At 44.3% G+C, this 22,893-nt stretch overlaps 1 protein-coding gene across 11 annotated transcripts in view; it reads left to right on the forward strand.

Annotated features, from left to right (window-relative positions):
• Window positions 1-22,893, forward strand: part of LOC122552175 (adhesion G protein-coupled receptor L1-like) — a 631,704-nt gene that overhangs the window by 512,914 nt on the left and 95,897 nt on the right. For 7 of the 11 annotated variants that reach the window (XM_087983422.1, XM_043694733.2, XM_043694723.2 and 4 more), the window contains exons 7-10: window positions 15,551-15,847; window positions 17,811-17,914; window positions 20,156-20,341; window positions 22,505-22,543. In XM_087983422.1, the coding sequence (XP_087839548.1) occupies window positions 15,551-15,847; window positions 17,811-17,914; window positions 20,156-20,341; window positions 22,505-22,543 (626 nt within the window). The remainder of the gene's footprint in view (window positions 1-15,550; window positions 15,848-17,810; window positions 17,915-20,155; window positions 20,342-22,504; window positions 22,544-22,893) is intronic. The other 4 variants (XM_087983425.1, XM_043694734.2, XM_087983421.1 and 1 more) reach the window with 1 other exon arrangement.

The following is a 22,893-nucleotide window of genomic DNA, read 5'->3' on the forward strand; positions in this document are numbered from 1 at the left end:
TGACGACAGCCTTATAGAACCTCAGAAGTACATCCCTGCTTTTATATTCAAGTCCTCTCAAAATAAATGCCTTCATTGCATTTGCCTTCCTAACTACTGACTCAACCTGCAAGTTTACCTTGAGAGAATCCTGGACTAGAACTCCCAAGTCCCTTTGCACTTCAGACTTCTCAATTTTCTCCCTATTTAGAAAATAGACCCGGCCTCTATTCTCCCAAACAAAGTGCATGACCTCACACTTTCCCATGTTGTACTCCATCTGCCACTTCTTTGCCCACTCTCCGAACCTGTCCAAATCCTTCTGCAACCTCCCGACCTGCTCAATGTTACTTGACCCTCTACCCATCTTTGCAAACTCTGCAAAGTTAGCCAGAATGCCCTCTTGTGGTCCCAACACTTAGCCTTGCAGAACACTGCTTGGCTGCCATTCTGAGACAGACCCTTTTATCCCCACTGTCTACCTTTTGACAGACAGCCAAGCTTATATCCAAGCTAGCACCTTGCTTCTAACAATATGGGCCCTTATCTTACTCAGTAGCCTCCTGTGCAGCACCTTGTTAAAGACCTTCTTGAAGTCCGGGTAGATAACATTCACCGGCTCTCCTTGGTCTAATCTGCTCATTTTTCCTCGAAGAATTCAAGCAGATTTTTCAGACATGACCTCCCTTTGATGAAAGTGAGGACTGCAGATGCTGGAGATCAGAGCTGGAAAAGCGCAGTAGGTCAGGCAGCATCCAAGGAGCAGGAGAATCGACGTTTCGGGATTCCTGAAGAAGGGCTCATGCCTGAAACATCGGTTCTCCTGCTCCTTGGATGTTGCCTGACCTGCTGCGCTTTTCCAGCAACACATTTTCAGCTCCTTTTGATGAAGCCATGCTGACTTTGTCCTATTTTACCATACACTTCCAAGTATTCAGAAATCTCATCCCTCAGAATGGATTCTAGGATCTTAACCATCTCCAAGGTTAGGCTAATCAGTCTGTCTTTTGCCTGATTCCCTTTTTAAACAAGGGTGTCATGTTAGCAATTTTCCAGTCCTCCCTGCTCCTAGTAATTCCTGAAAGATCACCACTAATGCCTCCACTATCTCTTGAGCTATCTCCCTTAAAACTCTAGGGTGTAATCCATCTTGTCCAGGTGATTTATCCACCTTCAGGCAATTCAGTTTTTCTAGCACCTTTTCCTTGGTGATGGCCATCATACTCAGCTCAGCCCCCTCACTCTTGAATTTTTAGGATATTACTCATGTATTCCACTGTGAAGACTGACTTAAAGTAATTATTCAGTTCCTCGACCATTTCCTTGTTCCCCACTACTATCTCTCCAATGTCATTTTTCAGTGGCCCAATGTCCATTTTTGCCTCTCTTTTGCCCTTTATATATCTGAAGAAACTCTTACAGTCTTCCTTTATGTTACTGGCTAGCTTACTAGGAGATATTTAATTTTTTCCCCTCCTTATTTCTTTTTTGTTGCTCTCTGTTGGTTTTTGTAAGCCTCACAATTCCCTGGTTTCCTACCGTCCTTCACCACATTATATGCTTTCTCTTTTGCTTTAATGCTGACCCTAACTTCCCTCATCAGCCATGATTGCCTCATCCTCCCTGTAGGAGAAAGTGAGGACTGCAGATGCTGGAGATCAGAACTGAAAATATGTTGCTGGAAAAGCGCAGCAGGTCAGGCAGCATCCAAGGAGCAGGAGAATCGACATTTCGGGCATAAGCCCGATGTTTCCTGAAGAAGGGCTCATGCCCGAAACATCGATTCTCCTGCTCCTTGGATGCTGCCTGACCTGCTGCGCTTTTCCAGCAACACATTTTCAGCTCATCCTCCCTGTGCTGCCTGACCTGCTGTGCTGTTCCAGCAATAAAGTTTCAACTCATCCTCCCTGTACCATGCTTCTTTTCTCTCGGGATGTATCCCTGCTGTGTCTCCTGAATTACTCACAAAAACTCCTGCCATTGCTGTTCCACTGTCTTTCCTGCTCGGCTCCTCTCCCAATCAATTCTACCCAGTCCTCCCTCATGTCTCGGTGGCTGCCTTTATTCAGCTGTAATACCATTGCATCTGATTCTACCTCTTCCCTTTCAAATTGCAGCGTAAATTTAATCATATTATGGTAACTGCCTCCTAAGGGTTCCTTCACCTTAAGCTCCCTTATCAAGTCTGCCTCACTGCATAAACTGAGTCCATTATTTCCTGTTCCCTCGTCGGTTCCACCACAAGCTGATCCAAAAAGCCATCTCATAGACATTCAACAAATTCTGTTCCTTGGAAACCACTACCAACCTGATTTTCCCAGTCCACCTGCATATTGAAATCCCCCATGATCACTGTAACGTTGCCGTTCCTAAAAACATCTTTTCTATCTCCTGATGTATCTTGCACCCCAGCTCCTGACTATTGTTTGGAGGTCTGTAAAAAACTCCAACTATGGCTTTTTACCTTTGTGGTTCCTCAATTCTACCCAAACAGATTCTACACCATCTGATCCTACTTCATTTCTTACTATTGATTTAATTTCATTTCTTTCTAATAAGGCAACCCCACCCCCTCTGCCCACCTATCTATCTTTTCAATAAAATGTATATCCATGAATATTCAGCTCCTAATCCTAATCCCCTTGCACTCATGTTTCTGTGATGCCCACTACGGCATACCTGCCAATTTCGATCTAAACCATAAGCTCCTTATTCCTTATACTGCGTGCATTTAGATATAACATCTTCAGTCCTGTATTAACCATCCCTCTTTTCGTTTGATTGCTAACCCTTTCCATACACTCTGTTCTATTTGTGTCCTGATCAGATGTAACCTCGAATTCTGTGGGAAGCTGGTGAAATAGGAGTATACTTAAGAGGGAAACCAGGAGGGCAAAAAGGAAACATGAGATAGCTTTGGCAAATAGGGTTAAGGAGAATCCAAAGGGATTCTACAAATACATTAAGGACAAACGTGTAACTCGGGAGAGAATAGGGCCCCTAAAAGATCAGCAAGGCCACCTATGTGTGGAACTGCAGGAGATGGAGGAGGTACTAAACGAGTATTTTGCATCAGTGTTTACTGTGGAGTAGGATTTGGAAGAAAACGAATGTGGGTAATGAAATAGCGACATCTTGAAAAATGTCTATGTTACAGACGAGGAGATGCTGAACAGCTTAAAATGTATAAAGGTGGATAAATCTCCGGGATTAGACTAGATTACCTACAGTATGGAAACAGGCCCTTCGGCCGAACCGATCCACACCGACCCTCCGAAGAGCAACCCACCCAGACCCATTCCCCTACCCTAAATTCATCCTGACACTATGGGCAATTTAGCATGGCCAATTCACTGACCTGCACATCTTTGGATTGTGGGAGGAAATCCACGCAGACACAGGGAGAACATGTAAACTCCACACAGACAGTCACCCAAGGCTGGAATTGAACCTGGGTCCCTGGCGCTGTAAGGCAGCAGTGCTAACCACTGAGCCACCGTGCCACCGTGACCAAGTGTAACTTTGAAGTCTATGGGAAGCTAGTGAAGTGATTGCTGGGCCCCTTATTGAAATATTTGTATTATCAATAGTCGCAGGTGAGGTGCTGGAAGACTAGAAGTTGACTAATGTGGTGCCACAATTTAAGAAAGGTGGTAAGGAAAAGCCAGGGAACTATAGACTGGTGAGCCTGACATCGGGAGTCAGTACGTTGTTGAAGGGAATCCTGAGGGACAGGATCTACATGTGTTTGGAACGATAAGGACTGATTAGGGATAGTCAACATGACTTTGTACATGGGAAATTGTGTTTCACTAACTTGATTGTGTTGTTTGAAAAAGTAACAAAGAGGATTGATGAGGGCAGAGCATTGGACGTGATCTATATGGACTCCAGTAAGGCGTTCAACAATGTTCCTCATGGTAGACTGGTTAGCAAGGTTAGATCACACGGAATACAGGGAGAACTAGCCATTTGATTACAGAACTGGCTTGAAGATAGAAGGCAGCTGGTGGTGGAGAGTTGCTTTTCAGACTGGAGGGCTGTGACCAGAGGTGTGCCATAAGGTATTGGGTCCACTGCTTTTCGTCATTTATATAAATGATTTAGATGTGAACATAGGGGGTACGATTAGTAAGTTTGCAGATGACACCAAAATTGGAGATACAGTGGACAGCAAAGAAGGTACCTCAGTACAACAGGATCTTGGTCAGATGGGCCAATGGGCCAAGGAGTGGCAGATAGAGTTTAACTTAGATAAATGTGAGGTGGCAAATCAGGGCAGGACTTATACATATAATGGTAAGGTCCTGGGAGGTGTTGCTGAACAAAGAGACCTTGGAGTACAGGTTCATAGTTCCTTGGAAGTGGATTCACAGGTAGATAGGATAGTGAAGAAGGCCTTATTGGTCAATGCATTGAGTATTAGAATTAGATTGTCATGTTACAACTGTACAGGACATTGGTTAGGCCACGTTTGGATTACTGTGTGCAATTCCGGTCTCCCTGCTATAGGAAGGATATTGTGAAACTTGAAAGGGTTCAGAAAAGATTTAAAAGGATGTTGCCAGTTTTGGAGGGTTTGAGCTATAAGGAGAGGCTGAATAGGCTGAGGCTATTTTCTTGGAGCATCGGAGACTGAGGGGGGTAATCTTATAGATGTTTATAAAATCATGAGGGGCATGGATAGGGTGAATAGCCAAGGTCTGTTCCCCAGGGTAGGGGAGGCTAAAACTAGAAGGCATAAGTTTAAAGTGAGAGGGGAAAGATTCAAGAGACCTGAGGGACAATTTTTTCACACAGAGGGTGGTGCGTGTATGGAATGAGCTCACAAGAAAGTGGTGGAGGTTAGTTCAACTACAACATTTAAAAGGCTGTGTATGTGAATCGAAGGGTTTAGAGGGACATGGGCCAAATGCTGGCAATCGGAAGTAGATTTATTTAGGATATCTGGTTTACATGGATGATTTGGACCGAAGAGTTTGTTTCTGTGCTGTACATTTCTGTAACTCTATGAGAGTTTTTCATATCACATGTAGATAGTACTACAAGTGATAGTGCAGTGCTGAACCTAATTCTGGGAAATGAAGACAAATAGGTGTCTGAGGTGACAGTCGGTGGGGGAGCATTTTAGAGATAGTGACTACAACACTGTACACTTTAAATTAGTAATGGAAAAGGAGAAATATGGCCTGCAAGAAAGGCTTTGGATTGGGAGAAGGCAGATTTTATAAACCAAGGCAAGATCTGGCCAAAATATACTGGGAGAATCTATTTGAGGATAAATCTTCAGCAGAACAGTGGGAGGTGTTCAAAAAGGTATTGGGGAGAGTATAGGCCTAACTTGTTCACTTTTAGATGAAATGTAGGAGCAACAAGTCCAGAGAATCATAGATGTTGACAAATAATCAGGACTGGATAAAAAGAGAGGTGTACAAATACAAAGGGAGCAAATCATTCAAGGACATAGAACAGTATAGAAAGTTCACAAGAAAGCAATTAGGAGAGCAAAGAATCATAGAATCATAGAGTCCCTACAGTGTGGAAACAGGCCATTTGGCCCAACAAGTCCACACCAACCCTCCGAAGAGTAACCCACCAAGACCCATTCCCTTACCTTATTACTCTACATGACCCCTGACTAATGCACCTAACCTACATATCCTTGAACACTATGGGCAATTTAGCATGGCCAATTCACCTACCCTGCATATCTTTGGATGGTGGGAGGAAACCGGAGCACCCGGAGGACACCCACGCGGACATGGGGAGAATGTGCAAAATCCACAGATAGTCGTCCAAGGCTAGAATTGAACTCGGGTCCCTGGCGCTATGCTGCAGCAGTACTAGCCACTGAGCCATGAAAATTGCTGGTGGGCAAGGTTAGGGAGAATTCCAAGATGCAAGTTTGCAATTTTGGAGAAGATTTGTAGCTCAGGTTGTGGATCAGGTTGTAAATTTACTCGCTGAGCTGGTAGATTTGTTCTCAGACATTTCGTCACCATGCTGGGTAACAGCATCAGTGAGCCTCTGGTGAAGCTTCACTGGAAGCTCACTGATATTGTTACTTAGCATGGTGACAAAACATCTGAGGACAAATCTACCAGCTCAGCAAGCAAATTTACAAACTGATATTCTGCAAGTATTTCAAGGGGCAGACAACAACCAAGGAAAGAGGAGGACCCATTAGGAACTAAGGGGGAAATCTGTGCAAAAGGAGCTGAAAGAAATTGGTAGAGTGTTAAATGAGCACTTCACATCTGTCTTTACTCTGGAGAAGGAGGCTACAAGTATAGGATTCGCAAAATTGGCTGAGGTCCTTGAGCAGATGTAAGGAGGTATTGGAAATTTTGGCTGGTGTGAAAGTGGAAATCCTCAGGTCTGGATGAGTTCTGCTGTGGAAGACAAGGAAGGAAATAACAGAGGCCCTAATACAAATTTTTAAATCATCTATAGCCACAGGGAAGCTTGCAGAGGACTGGAGGACAGCTAATTGGTTCAACTTTACAAGGAGGGTGTTAGAGATAGATCAGCAATCTATAGATCAGTCAGTTTAACGTCAGTGATAGGGAAACTATTGGAGAAAGTAGTGAACGAGAAAATCAATCTCCATTTAGAGATGCAAGGTTTAATCAGGGATAATAAGCATTTGTCTAACAAATCCAGTGGAAATTTTCGAAGAGGTGGCCAACTGTTTGGATGGGTAGGGCAGCTGATGCAACTTATATGGATTTGAACAAGGCCTTTCACCAGGCCCCACATGGGAAACTAATAAAGAAGGTAAAAGCACATGGGATCCAGGACAGCTTGGCAAGTTGGATCCAGAATTGGCTTAGTGACAGGAGACTAGGTGGTGGTAGAAGCCTGTTTGTGTAACTGGAGTCCAGTGTGCAATGGTGTATCACTGGGGTCAGCGCTGGATCCCTCATTGTTTTTAATATTCATAAATTATGTAGATGAGAATTTGAGGGGGTGGTGGGGGGGGGGGAACGGGGAGCAGAATGATATGTAAGTTCATGGTTGACCCAGAGCTTGGCCAAGTGGCTGACAGTGAGGAGGAAGGTCTTCAGTTACCAGCATATAAATGGATAGGTCCGATGGCCAGATCAGTGGCAGGTGGAATTTAACCCTGGTAAGTGTGAGGTGATACATTTTTGAAGAAGGAACAAGACAAGCGATTAGCAGGACAATAGGAAGCTCAAATGAATCGAGGGCTCTTAAGGTGCTTGTCCATTGATCCCTGAAGGTGACAGGGCAGGTTAATAGGGTAGTTAAGAAGGCATATGGGATGCTTGCCTTTATCAGTAGAGGTATAGATTATCAGAAAAGGGAGGTCATGTGGAGCTGCACAGAATTTTCATTGGTCTGCAATAGAGGACAGTGTGCAGTTCTGATCACCATACTACAGGAAAGATGCGATTGCACTGGAGGGGGTGCAGGGTAGATTCAACAGGGTGCCTGGGATGGAGCATTTCAGCGATGAAGAGAGGCTGTATAAGAGAGGTGTTCTCCATGGCAACACCTCTGCCATTCAGATTCAACGTGCCAATATATCCATACCCTATTTTCCTGTGGTATAAATTGTTGTGATTGTTTGTAATCTCGAAGTAAAGGAGCCATTGGGAAGTAGTGACCATAATACAATAAACTTCAATCTGCAATTTGAGAGGGAGAGGGTACAATCGGAAGTGACAATATTTCTGTTGAATAAAGGGAACTATGGAGCTATGAGGGAGGAGCTGGCCAAAGTTCAATGGTGCAATACCTTAGCAGGGATGATAGTGGAGGAACAATGGCAGATATTTCTGTGTATCATGCAGAAGATGTAGGATCAGTTCATTCCAAAAAGGAAGAAAGATCCTAGGAGGAGGCATGGGTGGCCGTGGCTGACGAGGGAAATTAAGAAACATATAAAGTTAAAAGAGAAAAAGTATAACATAGCAAAGATAAGTGGGAAAACGGAGGACAACAGAGGATTACTAAGAAGGAAATACGCAGACAAAAAATGAGGTGCGAAGATAAACTGGCCAAAAATATAAAGGAGGATAGTAAAAGCTTTTTTAGGTATGTGAAAGGCAAAAAAGTGGTTAAGACTAAAATTGGGCCCTTGAAGACAGAAACAGGGGAATATATTACGGGGAACAAAGAAACGGCAGAAGAATTGAATTGGTACTTCAGATCTGTGTTCACTGCAGAAGACACAAGCAATCTCCCTGAGGTAACAGTGGCTGAAGGACCTGAACTTAAGGGAATTTAGATTTGCCAGGAATTGGTGTTGGAGAGACTGTTAGGTCTGAAGGTTGATAAGTCCCCGGGGCCTGATAGTCTACATCTCAGGGTACTGAAGGAGGTGGCTCGAGAAATCGTCGATGCGTTGGTGATTATTTTCCAGAGTTTGATAGATTTGGGATCAGTTCCTGTGGATTGGAGGGTGGCTAATGTTGTACCACTTTTTAAGAAAGGTGGGAGAGAGAAAGCAGGAAATTATAGACCAGTTAGTCTGATCTCAGTGGTGGGAAAGATGCTGGAGTCTATTATAAAGGATGAAATTACAACACATCTGGATAGTAGTAACAGGCTAGGTCAGAGTCAGCATGGATTTATGAAGGGGAAATCATGCTTGACTAATCTTCTGGAAAACGTTTTGAGGATGTAACTCTGAAGATGGACGAGGGAGATCCAGTAGATGTAGTGTACCTGGACTTTCAGAAAGCTTTTGATAAAGTCCCACATAGGAGGTTAGTGAGCAGAATTAGGGCGCATGGTATTGGGGGCAACCTACTAACTTGGATTGAAAGTTGGTTGGCTGACAGGAAACAAAGAGTAGTGATAAACGGCTCCATTTCAGAATGGCAGGCAGTGACCAATGGGGTACCGCAGGGAAAAGTACTGGGACCGCAGCTTTTTACAATATATTAATGATATAGAAGATGGTATAAGTAATAACATTAGCAAATTTGCTGATGATACAAAGCTGGGTGGCAGGGTGAAATGTGAGGAGGATGTTAGGAGATTACAGGGTGACCTGGACAGGTTAGGTGAATGGTCAGATGCATAGCAGATGCAGTTTAATGTGGATAAATGTATGGTTATCCGCTTTGGTGGCAAGAACAGGAAGGCAGATTACTACCTAAATGGAGGAGAAAGTGAGGACTGCAGATGCTGGAGATCAGAGCTGAAAATGTGTCGCTGGAAAAGCACAGCAGGTCAGGCAGCATCCAAGGACCAGGAGAATCGACGTCAAGAAGGGCTTATGCCCAAAATGTCGATTCTCCTGTTCCTTGGATGCTGCCTGACCTGCTGCGCTTTTCCAGCAACACATTTTCAGCTACTACCTAAATGGAATCAAGTTAGGTAAAGGGGCAGTACAAAGAGATCTGGGTGTTCTTGTACACCAGTCAATGAAGGTAAGCATGCAGATAGTGAAGAAGGCTAATAGCATGCTGGCCTTCATAACAAGAGGGATTGAGTATAGAAGCAAAGAGGTTCTTCTGCAGTTGTACAGGGCCCTGGTGAGACCACACCTGGAGTATTGTGTGCAGTTCTGGTCTCCAAATTTGAGGAAAGACATTCTGGCTATTGAGGGAGTGCAGCGTAGGTTCAAGAGGTCAATTCCTGGAATGGCAGGACTACCTTATGCTGAAAGACTGGAGCGACTGGGCTTGTATACCCTTGAGTTTAGAAGACTGAGAGGGGATCTGATTGAGACATATAAGATTATTAAAGGATTGGACACTCTGGAGGCAGGAAACATGTTTCTGCTGATGGGTGAGTGCCGAACCAGAGGACACAGCTTAAAAATACGGGGTAAACTATTTAGGATAGAGATGAGGAGAAACTTCTTCACCCAGAGAGTGGTGGCTATGTGGAATGCTCTGCCCCAGAGGGCAGTGGAGGCCCAGCCTCAGGATTCATTTAAGAAAGAGTTGGATAGAGCTCTCAAAGATAGTGGAATCAAGGGTTATGGAGATAAGGCAGGAACAGGATACTGATTAAAGATGATCAGCCATGATCATATTGAATGGTGGTGCAGGCTCGAAGGGCAGAATGGCCTACTCCTGCACCTATTGTCTATTGTAATTAAGTCATTCTTGCATTAGGCCTCACAAGTGCAAGATGAAAAGCTTCAGGATCATCTCCATGTTTTCAGCAACAATAGATATTCTCTAATAGATTTACCTGGTGCAGTTTGAGCAATACAGCTGAAGATAAGTTCGTCACAGAAAGAAAAAAGATGGCAAGAAAGTGCCCCAGTTCTATGTGATCTAACATCATCATGACATGTCTCCTTACACACACACTCGGGAGCTGTTCTTAGAGTAAAGATATCATTAACCCTTTACGCGACATCCACTTCCTCTGAATAAAAGGTAAAGTCACCATAGTCCTAAAGGAGCTGAAAATGTGTTGCTGGAAAAGCGCAGCAGGTCAGGCAGCATCCTAGGAGCAGGAGAATCGACGTTTCGGGCATGAGCCCTTCTTCAGGAATGAGGAAAGTGTGTCCAGCAGGCTAAGATAAAAGGTAGGGAGGAGGGACTTGGGGGAGGGGTGTTGGAAATGCAATAGGTGGAAGGAGGTCAAGATGAGGGTGATAGGCCGGAGTGGGGGTGGGGGCGGAGAGGTCAGGAAGAAGATTGCAGGTTAGGAAGGCGGTGCTGAGTTCGAGGGATTTGACTGAGACAAAGTGGGGGGAGGGGAAATGGGGAAACTGGAGAAATCTGAGTTCATCCCTTGTGGTTGGAGGGTTCTTAGGCAGAAGATGAGGCGCTCTTCCTCCAACTTTCCTCTTCCTCACACTTTCCTCATTCCTGAAGAAGGGCTCATGCCCGAAACGTTCTTCTCCTGCTCCTTGGATGCTGCCTGACCTGCTGCGCTTTTCCAGCAACACATTTTTAGCTCTGATCTCCAGCATCTGCAGTCCTCACTTTCTCCTCATAGTCCTAAAGGACCATAGGACTGCTCTCTGATTAGAGATGACTGCTGGTGGTTTAACTGGTGGCTCAGTGGTTAGCACTGCTGCCTCATAGCACTAGAGACCCGGGTTCGATTCCACCCTCGGGTGACTGTCTGTGTGGATTTTGCACATTCTCCCTGTGTCTCTGTGGGTTTCCTCCGGGTGTTCTGCTTTCTTCCCACAGTCCAAAGACCTACAAGTTAGGTGAATTGGTCATGCTAAATTGCCCATAGTGTTCATTGAAGTGTAGGTTAGGTGCATTAGTCAAGGGTTAATGTAGGGGAATGGATCTGGGTGGGTTACTCTTTGGAGGGTCGGTGTGAACTTGTTGGGCTGAATAGCCTTTTTCCACTCTGTCAGGATTCTTCTCTTCTAACCATAGTCCTGAACGACCATAGGGCTGCTCTCTGATTCGAGATGACTTCATCAAGGGATGAGGTTGAGAAGGCAGTAAATTCAGCCAGTACGGATGTTTAACCTGTGCTGTTGGCATTGCTCTGCATTGCAAACCAGCCATCCATTCAACTGAACTATCTGAGGAATGCAATTTTAAATAACTGAAAATTACTTCTGAGGCCTATACAGAGCCATTTCCGAGTTAGGTATAGAATCATAGAGATGTACAGCATGAGAACAGGCCCTTCAGTCTAACTTGCCCATATTGGCCAGATATCCTAAATTAGTCAAGTCCCATTTGCCAATATTTGGCCCATATCTCTCTGAATCTTTCCTATTCATATACTCATCCAGATGTTTTTTAAATGTTGACATTGTACCTGTCTCCACAACGTCCTCTGGCAGCTCATTCCATACATGCTCTATTGATGTGCATTCACTAGTTCCTTATATAAAGAATACTCAATGAATGGCAGGACACGAGGAAGCTCAGAGGAACATAGAACTCTTGTCTACAGATCCCGGAAAGTGGCAGGACAGGTTAATCAGGTGGTTAAGAAAGCATAGTAATATTTGCCTTTATAAGTTAAGTCATAGGTTATGAGAATAGGCCAGTTATGTTGGAACTATACAGAATTTTGGTTAGGCCACAACTCGGTACAGAATGCAGTTCTGGTCACTGCATTATAGGAAGGACGTGATTGCACTGCAGGGGGATCAGGGGAGATTCACCAGGATTTTGCCTGGGATGGAGCATTCCAGTTATGAAGAGAGTCTGGACAAGTTTGGGTTGTTTTCTTTAGAAGAGAGAAGGTTGAGGGGTGACCTGATTGAGGTGTATAAGATTATGAGAGGCATGAACAGGGTGGATAGGAAGCAGCCGAGTTGAAGAGGCAATAATAAGGGGGCAAAGTTTTGAAGTGAAAGACAGGAGGTTTAGAAGGGACATAAGGAAAAATGTATTCAGCCATAGGGTAGTGGGGGTCTGCAATGTGCTGCCTGGACAGGTAGTTAAGGCAGGAAATCTCGCAACATTTAAAAAGTACTTGGATGAGCACATGAAGTGTCATAACATTCAAAGTTATGGGCCAAGTGTTGAAAAGTAGGACCAGTGCAGATAGTAGTGTATCTTTAGCAGTACAGGTTGAATGGACCAAAGGGCCTCTTCTGTACTGTATGATCTACAATTCTGTGAAATGATATCTGCAAGTTTTTAAAAGTTGCTGTCTTTATATTATTTGATATTATATAAAATATGGCCATCTGTGCACCGAAACAAATCAATTTAATTTTAAACACTTAACTGAAGAAACCACAGTTGCTGATTAATTCAGATCTGGGGATGTGGCCAGGACTGTGGACGGGACTACAGAGGGCAACGATGGTTCTGAGGTGCCAATTTTTTTAACTAGTACAGAAGATGGAAAAGAAATGTGTTGGAAATAGCCTTACATTTGAAAGTCCTCAATTCTTTGCTCTAGTTTAAGCCTTTTTGAGTTTCATGAACTTGAAAGGACAATGGAACCCACAATTCTTTCTTCTTTCATTGGACGTGGGTGTCACTAGCCATAGCAGCATTTGTAGCTTGACCCTAACCTGAAGGAAAAAAACAATAAAACTAACAAAATAGACTGAGTCGTCCAATTCATCTCATTCTTCTAAATGGAGGGCCAGGACATTCATTTGTAAGTGTTCCTGGTTTTCCCTCTGGGTAGGGCACTTGAACTGATTGTCCTTTTAGGGGCAGTTAAGAGTCAACCACATTGCCGTGGGAGTGGAGTCACATGCAGGCCATACCAAGTAAGGATTCCACATTTCCTGCCCTAGAGGGCCAGATGAGCTTTTACAAATGGTAGTTTTATCATCTTATTCAGATTTTCATTAATTGATTTTAAATTCAGTTGTATTGGATATAAGCCCACAATCCTCCAGAGTGTGAAGCTGGGTGTTAGGATTATTAGTGCAGTGGCATTATCAGCATATCACTGTTTTCCGATATTTAACAAGTCAAGGTCAAGTGCCACTGTCTTATTAGAGAGAGAGGGAGAACTGGTGGTGATTTAACATAAGGGTCACCACATCTCAGGTGGAGGGAAAGTTGAGAAAGATGGTAATGGTAACCTCAACCAATGCATGAATTGAGCCCACACTGTTGCCGTCACTCTGGATCCCAAACCAGTTATCCAGCCAACTAAGCTAACCCATCTGCTGTTCAACAAGTACTCTCTAATGGTATTCCTGATAGTATTTCTGCGGTCTCCAGAAACAGATATTTGCCATTTCCAGAAGTTTAACTTGTTGAAGGAGTCACATCTGTCACATTGGGACACCCCTGTGTATTAGTCTTTCTAAGTCATATGGGGATTTCGGTGAGGATTGTGAGAAATGTTTGCTGTGTTATGAGACACTCGTGTGGGATTACAGAGTTTTGTTTTTGCATGTTGCGGTATTTACCAGGTTTGGGATGATGTTGTAAGGCAGTGCTGAGAGTGCTGCACTGTCAGAGATTGTGTTTTCCACATGCAAAATAAAGTGCATTTACTCTCTCAGGTGAAGACAAAGAATCCTGTTGCAAGACATGAAAAATAGCAGGCGAGTTCTCCCCAAAGTCCTGACCACTACTTCTCCCTCAACTAATATTGCTAAAATAGTTAATTATACTAATTTTGCTAAGACAGTTAATAATACTAATATTGCTGAAGCGGTTTATCTGGTCTTTATCACTTTGCAGTCTGTGGGAGCTTGCTGTGCACTAATTAGCCAGTGCATTTCCTACGTTACAACAGTGATTACATTTCAAAATGCTTCATTGGGTGTAAAACACTTTAGGATGCCCTGTCTCATTCTCCAGCCCTATCTCTATACCTGTCTAAATTCATCACATTCAAAAATCTATTCATCTGTATTTTGAAACATCATATGGAATCCACCTCCACAACTCTCCCAGGCAGCACATTCTAAATCCTAACAACTCTCTGAGAAAAGAAGTTTCTCCTCATCTCACTCCTAGCTCCTTTGCTGACAATCTTGAAATTGTGACCCTCTAGTTACTGACATACTAACTAGTGGAAACAAAATATACTTCTTTACCCTATCAAAATTGTTCATAATTTTGAACACTAAAATGAGGTCACCTCTTAATCTTCTCTGCTGAGGAGAATAGGCCCAATTGCTCTGATCTTTCCTTATATCTAAAATTTTTCATTCCTTGTATAATCCTTGTAAACCTCATTTTAAATCTCTCCAGGTCTTTAACATTCTTCCTTAAATAAGGTGTCTAGAACTAAATGCAGAACTAAACTCCAAATATGGTCTGATTAATGATTTAAAGAGGGGAAGCATCACTTCCTTGCTTTTATACTCTATGCCTCTATTTATAAATCCAAGGATCCTATAAGCCTTCAAACAGCTGTTTCAACTTGCCTAGCCACCTTTAGAGAAATGCACTTGAATCCCGACATCCTGCTGCTCCTCAAAGTTGTATTGTCTCTTGTGTTTCTTTTATAAAAATGCATTTCCTGACATTTCTCTACATTGAAATTCATCATCTCAGTGTCTGCCCATTTGGTCAGCTTGTCAATATCCCCCTGAAGTCGCTCAGCATCATCCTCACAATTCTCTCTATTCTTCCTGCAAATTTAGAGATTTTGCCGTCATCTCCAAATTGTTTATATGAATCAGAAAAAGCAAGGGTCCCAACACTGACCCCTGGAGAACACCTTTTTCAATCTGAGAAATGCTCATCTATACCTCCTCTCTGTGTCTTATCGTTTGGCCAACTTTTAATCCATGCTGCCAAGGACCCATCAATCCCAAACATTTCTAATTTGCTACAAAACCTACCATATCAAATCCTTTCTGAAATACCAAATCTATAACATTCACAGCACTAACACCACTGCCATCAAAGAACTCAATTAAATTTGTCAGAAATGACCTGCCATTGACTGTCTAGTATTAATTTATTTTTCTCAGAGTGGATATTTACCTTATCTCATATTATGGCCTCTATCAGTTTGCCACTATTGATGTCAAACTGACAGGTCTGTAGTTTTCTGGGTTATCCTTTGTCCCTTTCTTGTGAAAGGTGCTATGTAAATGCAAGCTCTTTCTTCTGCTCTTTGCTCCTGGGGAATTTCATTAAATCTTTTCACTATGCCTGGATCTGATTTCTTGGCGTGGTTAGTGTAGAAACTAATTGTCAAGTGTTTTGTTTCTTTTTAGCACAAGTCACAGTGGCTTCCACAAGCAATACAGCTGCTGCAAAACCAACCATGGTAACCACGACAACCACCACCAGGAAAGCCCCGCTCACTACCATCGCTGTGGGTGCAATTAACCAGCTAGTACCGGAGCAGAGGCCCATCACTCCAAATGTCCCCAGTACCAGGCGGACACCCCTATCCAACCAACAGCCATCACCACAGCGATACTGTGAGTCAACAGAGTCCAGAGGCATCAAGTGGCCATCGACACAGCAAGGTGTACTCGTGGAGAGACCATGTCCCAAAGGGACTAAGGGTATGAGGCTGGCATTAGTAAACTGGGGGAGAAAGGTAGCTTGCCAGTGCCTATCGCTGCTGATGGGCACAACTGATCGATCCTCAATCTGTCAACACACAAAGGATTTGCATCCCAGCAGTGCCTGGCACTAGTTCCCCCTTTCCCAGCACTGCCTGGCACCAGTTTTCCCATTCTCTGCACTGCCTGGCACCAGTTTCCCCAATCCTGGCAGCAGTTCCCACGTTCCCAGCACTGCCTGGCACCAGTTCCCCCATTCCCAGCACTCCCAGCACAAGCTGGAACCAGTTCTCCATTCCCAGCAATGCCTGGCACTAGTTCCCAATTCTCAGCAATGCCTGGCACCAGTTCCCACATTCCGAGCACTGCTTGGCACCAGTTCCCCATTCGTAACAATGTCTGGCACCAATTCCCACATTCCCAGCACTACCTGGGTAGAGTCCCACCATTCCCAGCATTGCCTGGCACCAATTCCCACATTCCCAGCACTACTTGGCATCAGTTTCTCCATTCCCAGCACAGCCTGGGCAGAGTTCCACCATTCCCAGTTCTGCCAGAATAGAGATCCCCCAATCCCAGCACTGCCAAGATAAGAGCCCCATTTCCAGCACTTTTTGAATAGAGAACCCCATTCCCAGCGCTGCCAGGGTAGAGATCCCTCAATCCCACCACTGCCTGGATAAAGAACTCCTTTTCCATCACTGTATGGATAGAGATCTCCATTCCCAGCACTGTCAGGATAGGGAATGCCATTCCCAGCACAGCCCCATTTTTTTTTAGATTAGATTAGATTAGATTAGATTACTTACAGTGTGGAAACAGGCCCTTCGGCCCAACAAGTCCACACCGACCCGCCGAAGCGCACCCACCCAGACCCATTCCCCTACATTTACCCCTGCACCTAACACTACAGGCAATTTAGCGTGGCCAATTCACCTGACCTGCACATTTTTGGAGTGTGGGAGGAAACCGGAGCACCCGGAGGAAACCCACGCAGACACAGGGAGAATGTGCAAACTCCACACAGTCGGTCGCCTGAGGCGGGAATTGAACCCGGGTCTCTGGCGCTGTGAGGCAGCAGTGCTAACCACTGTGCCACCGTGCCGCCCACTGTCTGACACTTACCCCTCTGTTTCCAGTCCATGGGGCAAACAGCCAATAAACCATCTTAAATGTACAATTCCTCCTCTACCTGACACAAGGTGCACTACAGTAACTGCAAAACCTACTTCAGCAGCACTTCCCAACCCCCGATCCCTGACCTCTCCATCTGGAAGAGCATGGTCAGACAATATGAGGGACAACAGCAGAAAACACTACAGTTAGAATGCAGAACCCAAGCATTTCATATGTATTGTAACGCCTAAGGTAATGAAGTGGGAGTTTGTTCACTCTTCAAGTCTTTAGTGCTACTGTTTTGGCCACAGAAACAAATACATTTGCAGAGATAACTGCATGTAGTTGTACTAACTGTCTGTCTTTCTCTGTCTCTGTCTCTCTCTCTCTCTCTGTCTCTCTCTCTCTCTCACACACACACACTCTCACTCTTAATTTCTGTCTCGAACTCTCCTTTTTCTCATTCTCTTTCTCACTATCTCTCTCTCTGTGTCTTGCTCTCAGTCACTGTCTCAGTCTCTCTCACTCTGACCTTTTTTCTCTCTTGCTGTCTTTCACTCTCTATCTTTCACTCACTCACTCATTCCCTCTTCTTTCACTCATTCGCTCTCTTTTTATCTCTTGCTCACTCACTCGCTTTTCTCTCACCGTCGCACTCATTCAATTTAGCTCTCTTCCTTACTCTGTCTGTCTCACTCTTTTTCTCTCTCATTCAGTCACTCTCTCTTGCTCTCCCTCCCTCACTCACTTTCTCCCTTTCTTTCTCACTCACTCACTGACTCTTATTTCTCTCTCTCTCTCTCGTTCTTACTTTCTCTCTCATGTTTTCTCTCTCTCTGTCTTACAGGTATCGCCTCCTACCTCTGTCTCCTTTCACTTGGACTTTGGAGCCCAAGAGGCCCTGATTTGAGTAACTGCACCTCGCCCTGGGTAAACCAAGTGGCACAAAAGGTAATCATGAAAGAGGGAGACCTGAGGGTCAAATGCAGAAATAAAAACACAGAATGCTAGGGATACTCAGGAGGTCTGGCAACGTCAGTGGAGAAACATAGAGTTAATATTTCAAGCCTCATCAACTTGTGTTTTTAATGTCCAATTTATAGCATTGTCACTAATTGTCTTTTGATCACTGAGTTACTGGGGAGGGGGGGATGTCTGAAAGGAAATCAGGAAGGTAAATGGAATGTTGGCCTCAGTCTCGAAGCTGGAATACAAAGGGCTGGAGATTAGCTAACAGCTCTGCTTATATCCCATCAACACTGTTCCCTTCCATTTCGTATCACAATTCAAGAAGAAGAACCTTAAAGGACAGTGCAAATTCATTCCAATAACACTGGTGCAATAAGGTTTGAATTATAAAGACATGCTGCATACAGTCTGTTAGTGTTTCCTTCAGATTAGAAGATAGAGGAGACATTTTGATTTATCATCACAGTGCCCTACCAGAGGCTGTCTAACCTGGTTAATGTTTATTTCAAAAAAGACTGGAAGATGGAGGAGTAATCGAATTGAACTGCTCACCCTGATTAGAGGACTTGGCATGGTAGGACAGAGAGAAAATGTTTTCTGTCTTGGAGAACCGAGAACAAAAAGACACAATCCAGATCTCTTCGGGTACGATGTCAGGATTCCACTGGCACTTCATTTTTTGTATTCATCCACATGAGATGTGGGTATCACTGGCTGGGCCAGCATTTATTGCCCTATCTTAATTGCCCTGAGGAAGCTGCTGGTAAGCTTCCTTCTTGAACTGCTGCAGGCCCTGTCCTTGTTGTAGGGACTCCTGCAGTGCTGTTAAGGAGGGAATTCTGGGATTTTAACACAGTGGCACTGAAGGAATGGCAACTTGGGGCAGAATCTTCAACTATTTTACACAGAGATTGCTTTGTGTGTGAAATGAACTGCCAAAGTGATGGATGCAAGTTCGGTTACATCATTTAAAAGACATTTGGTTAAGTACATGAATAGGAAGGGTTTGGAGGGAAATGGACCAAGCGCAGGCAGATGGGACTAGTTTACTTTGGGAACATGGTCAACGTGGACGATTGGACTGAGCAGTCCATTTCCATGCTGTTTGACTCTATGACTTTGTGACTCCTGGAGGCAGTGCATGTGGAGGTGGGAAGAGGATTTAATTGGGTGGGGAGGGGTCATCTACCAAAGCCCTGCCACTCTCCCATCTCTACACGTGGCCAGTGCTGATCTCTCCTTGGCACAGCACGGCTTGAGGTCCTGGATTGGTGGGAGAGTGCAAGAACAGGGTGCACAAACGTGGGGAGCTGGACCAGGTAGAGGAATCACTGAGTCTCTGATTTACATCTATTGGGTATGAATTGGGCACAGATACAGCAAAAGCTCATTGGGCAGATACTTCAATCACTAGAGAAAGAAAATACAGTAAATCTGGAAAATGAGACAAACTGTTGGCACGCCTCAGTTAGTACTGCTGTCTCACAGCACCAGAGACCCACATTCAATTCCGCCCTCGACGACTGTCTGTGTGGAGCTTGCACATTTTCCCCGTGTCTATGTGGGTTTTCTCCAGGTGCAGGTTAGATGGATTGGTCATGCTAAGTTGTCCTGTAGTATCCCAGTGATGTGTAGGTGAGGTGGGATAGCCATGGTGGCTCAGTAGTTAGCACTGCTGCCTGACAGCGCCAGGGACCTGGGTTTGATTCCCACCTCGGGTGACTGTCTGTGTGGAATTTGCACATTCTCCCCGTGTCTGCATAGGTTTCCTCCGGGTGCTCCAGTTTCCTCCCACAATCCAAAGATGGGCAGGTTAGGTGAATTGGCCATGTTAAATTGCCCATAATGTTCAGGGATGTGTAGGTGAGGAGTACTAGTCAGGAGTAAGTGTTGAGGAATGGGTCTGGGTGGGTTACTCCTCAGGAAGTTGGTGTGGACTTGTTGGGTCAAATGGCCTGTTTCCACACTTAAGGGATTCTATGGTTAAAAGCTCCTTATGGGAATGGAAGAGGGGGTTCTGGATGTGATTTCCCCTTTTGACGATCAGTGTAGACTTGATGGGCCTTTCTCTGCACTGTAGAGATTCTATGATTCTAACTGGTCCAACTCACCTCACGTACCTGAGAAATGATTTCCAGTCCACCCAGCACAATGAGCCAGTATTTTCTTTCTTCTGGGATCTTCCAGCACTGATTGTGCATAATTTGGACCTTGCTTTGACAGATTAAGAGTGGAGAGAATGCAGCTAACATTGCGAATGAGCTGTCCCGGCACACTAGAGGCCCAATTTATGCTGGCGATGTCAGCTCCTCTGTCAAACTGATGGAGCAACTACTGGATATTCTTGACGCCCAGCTGCAGGCTCTGAGACCCAGCGACAAGGAATCAGCAGGACGCAGTTACAACAAGGTTTGGGCTATTTTCCTTAATGGTGACTGCTGTTATTATAGGGTACAGTCAGCATTCACAAGACCTGCAGTTCAGAGGACTGGGGTACTGCAGAGAGGAGAGATAAAGAATGCAGAGCATGGAGACTACACAGAGAAGAGTGCAACAGTGAATGCAGAGTGGGGAGTAAAAGAGAGAGAATACACAGTAAAGAAAGAGAATGCAGAGTGGAAAACAAGAGAGAAGGAGAATATATGGCAGAGAAAGAATAGAGTGGAGCATGGAGAACAGAAAGAAAGAGCGAATGCAGAGCTGAAAGGGCATAAATCCAGAGCTGACAGAAAAAATGCAAAGTGATGAGAAAAAGAGAAAGAGGGAGAGAATGAAGAGAGAGACGAAGGCAATACAGTGAAGTGAAAAAAACATAGATCAAAGAGAGTACAAGGGAATGCAGAGCTGAAAGGAAGTGAATGCAGAATAGACAGCGAAAATACGGAGAGTACAATCTGGAGTGAAAGAATGCAGAGTAAAGAGTTAATGCAAACTAGGAGTGGTGGGGGCTAGAAAGAGAGAAGAAAGAAAGAGAATGAACATTAAAGAGAATGGAGAGAAGGTAAAGCAGGGACAATATCATCAGACCAGAGAGATAAAGAGAACATAGACTGGAGAGAGATAGAAATAGAATGCATGTCACAGAGAAAGAAAGAGGGAGAAAACAGACCAGACAGACACTCCATCCACCGTTCCAAACGTCCACTCTCTGCCTCACCCCTCCTTCCCTATCCTAATCGTCCCCTTCCTATTCACTAAATAGATAAAGTGTTTAAAGCAACCAGAGAGAGAAGGGGTGGCCAGCAGCTGTAGCTGGATGAGGAATATATATTAATCTTGGAAACTGAGTTCACAGTAGCAGTTTTTAAGATGAACTATCACAATATGTGAGTGTTTCTTGCACAGCTTGTATAGTGGGAGGTGGGTGTCAGCTGAAAGAATGCCTTTTCAAACATGCTCCAGAAATAGCAAGAGCAAAGATTCTGTATTAATGCAGAGCATATAATGGAAGTATTTATTTGCACTGTGAAGTGGAATTGGAGAGAAAAGGTTGACAGTGTGGAGGAGGAAGAAAATGTGTAAAACAACACTTGGAGTTGAGTGTCAGTAGGCATGAGGTCATCACTTGAGACCTCAGAGAACATTTTTAATAATGAAAATACAAGGAACAGAATTAAATTTGAGGCATTTTAAATCTTGGAGACTGATATGGAAAGTAGTTGGAAAAGCTTCTGGTATTTTGACCTTCATTGCAAGAGGACTACAATGCATAAAGATTAGGAAGTTAGTCTACAAATGCTCAGGAGCTGAAGTTAGACCCGACCTAGACCACTACACCAGTTTCCATCACTGAAGAACTGATCAATTTCTGAGGAAGTGCATCCAGATTTATTACAATGATGCTGAAACTCAGAATAGGGTTATGGTTATATGAAGGTGGTCAGAGGTTGTGTACTCACTGGAATACAGAGGATTGCAAGAAGATCTAACCACATTTGGAGTAACTATAGTGACCCAGAAGGAAAATCCAGTACAACTTGCAAATGAGAGATGCTGGTTCGACCCTGAATATCTCAGAATTGAGGTCCAGTACTGCCAGGGCATTCATTTCCAAATATAACAGGGGATGATAATTATTCCCTCTCCTTGGTTAAGGAGCAGTGGGAAAAGTCCTAAACAAGTGGTAATAATCTTAAAATTAGGGCTAAGCTATTCACGAACGCATACAGGAAACATATTTTCACCCAAAGAAACCTGGGATCTCTTCTTTCCTGTAAGGCCAAGAATACAAGAGGACAATTGGAGCTCCTGGAGCTAAGGTTAATCAGTCTTCGTTCTTTGTTTGGCCAGGGTAAAAGAGTGAGGTGGGATATTGGGATTTGGGTAAAGCTCAGCCATGGTCTTATGGGATGGTGCAGCAGGTTCAACTATGTTTGCCCTCAGCCCAACACTGCACCTCATGGTACAGAGGGGCACAATGGTGTATCTGGGGCAAAAGAGAGTTCAGGACGTCAACAATTTAGAAGAGCAGAGAAGGTGGTTCACAGCAGTGGGATCTTCCTCTGCATGTGACAGTTTCAGAGAATGTGTGACAAATGTTGTGTTTTCCTCTCTCTCTCCCAACGGGCACAGATACAGAAACGGGAAAGGACCTGCAGAGCGTACATAGAGGTACGTGAGTGTTTGTGTGAATGTGTTGGGGTTGGATTCATGGATTTTGCACAGTTGCTGGATATTTATTTGTAACCTCTTCTACCTCCTCAACACAGCCTCCTTCCTCTCCCTGTCTGTAGTTCACCCCCACACCCTAAGAGGTCAAGTGGGAACACTCTATCTGAAGATCTGAAGATCACCAGGTGGTGGCATAAAAACATATTGCAGCTTTTTCTTTATTCTTTCATGGGATGTAGGCCTCACTGTTACCCATCCCCAGATTCCCTCAAGAAGGAGAGCGATTGTGCATCTTGTGATTTAGGGACACCCACAGTGCCATTAGGAAGGAAGAGGCAGGATTTTGACCC

The sequence above is a fragment of the Chiloscyllium plagiosum genome, unplaced genomic scaffold, assembly GCF_037043375.1.
Source record: "Chiloscyllium plagiosum isolate Xiang-an unplaced genomic scaffold, Cpla_swu_hap1 HiC_scaffold_45, whole genome shotgun sequence".
Lineage (NCBI taxonomy): Eukaryota > Metazoa > Chordata > Chondrichthyes > Orectolobiformes > Hemiscylliidae > Chiloscyllium > Chiloscyllium plagiosum.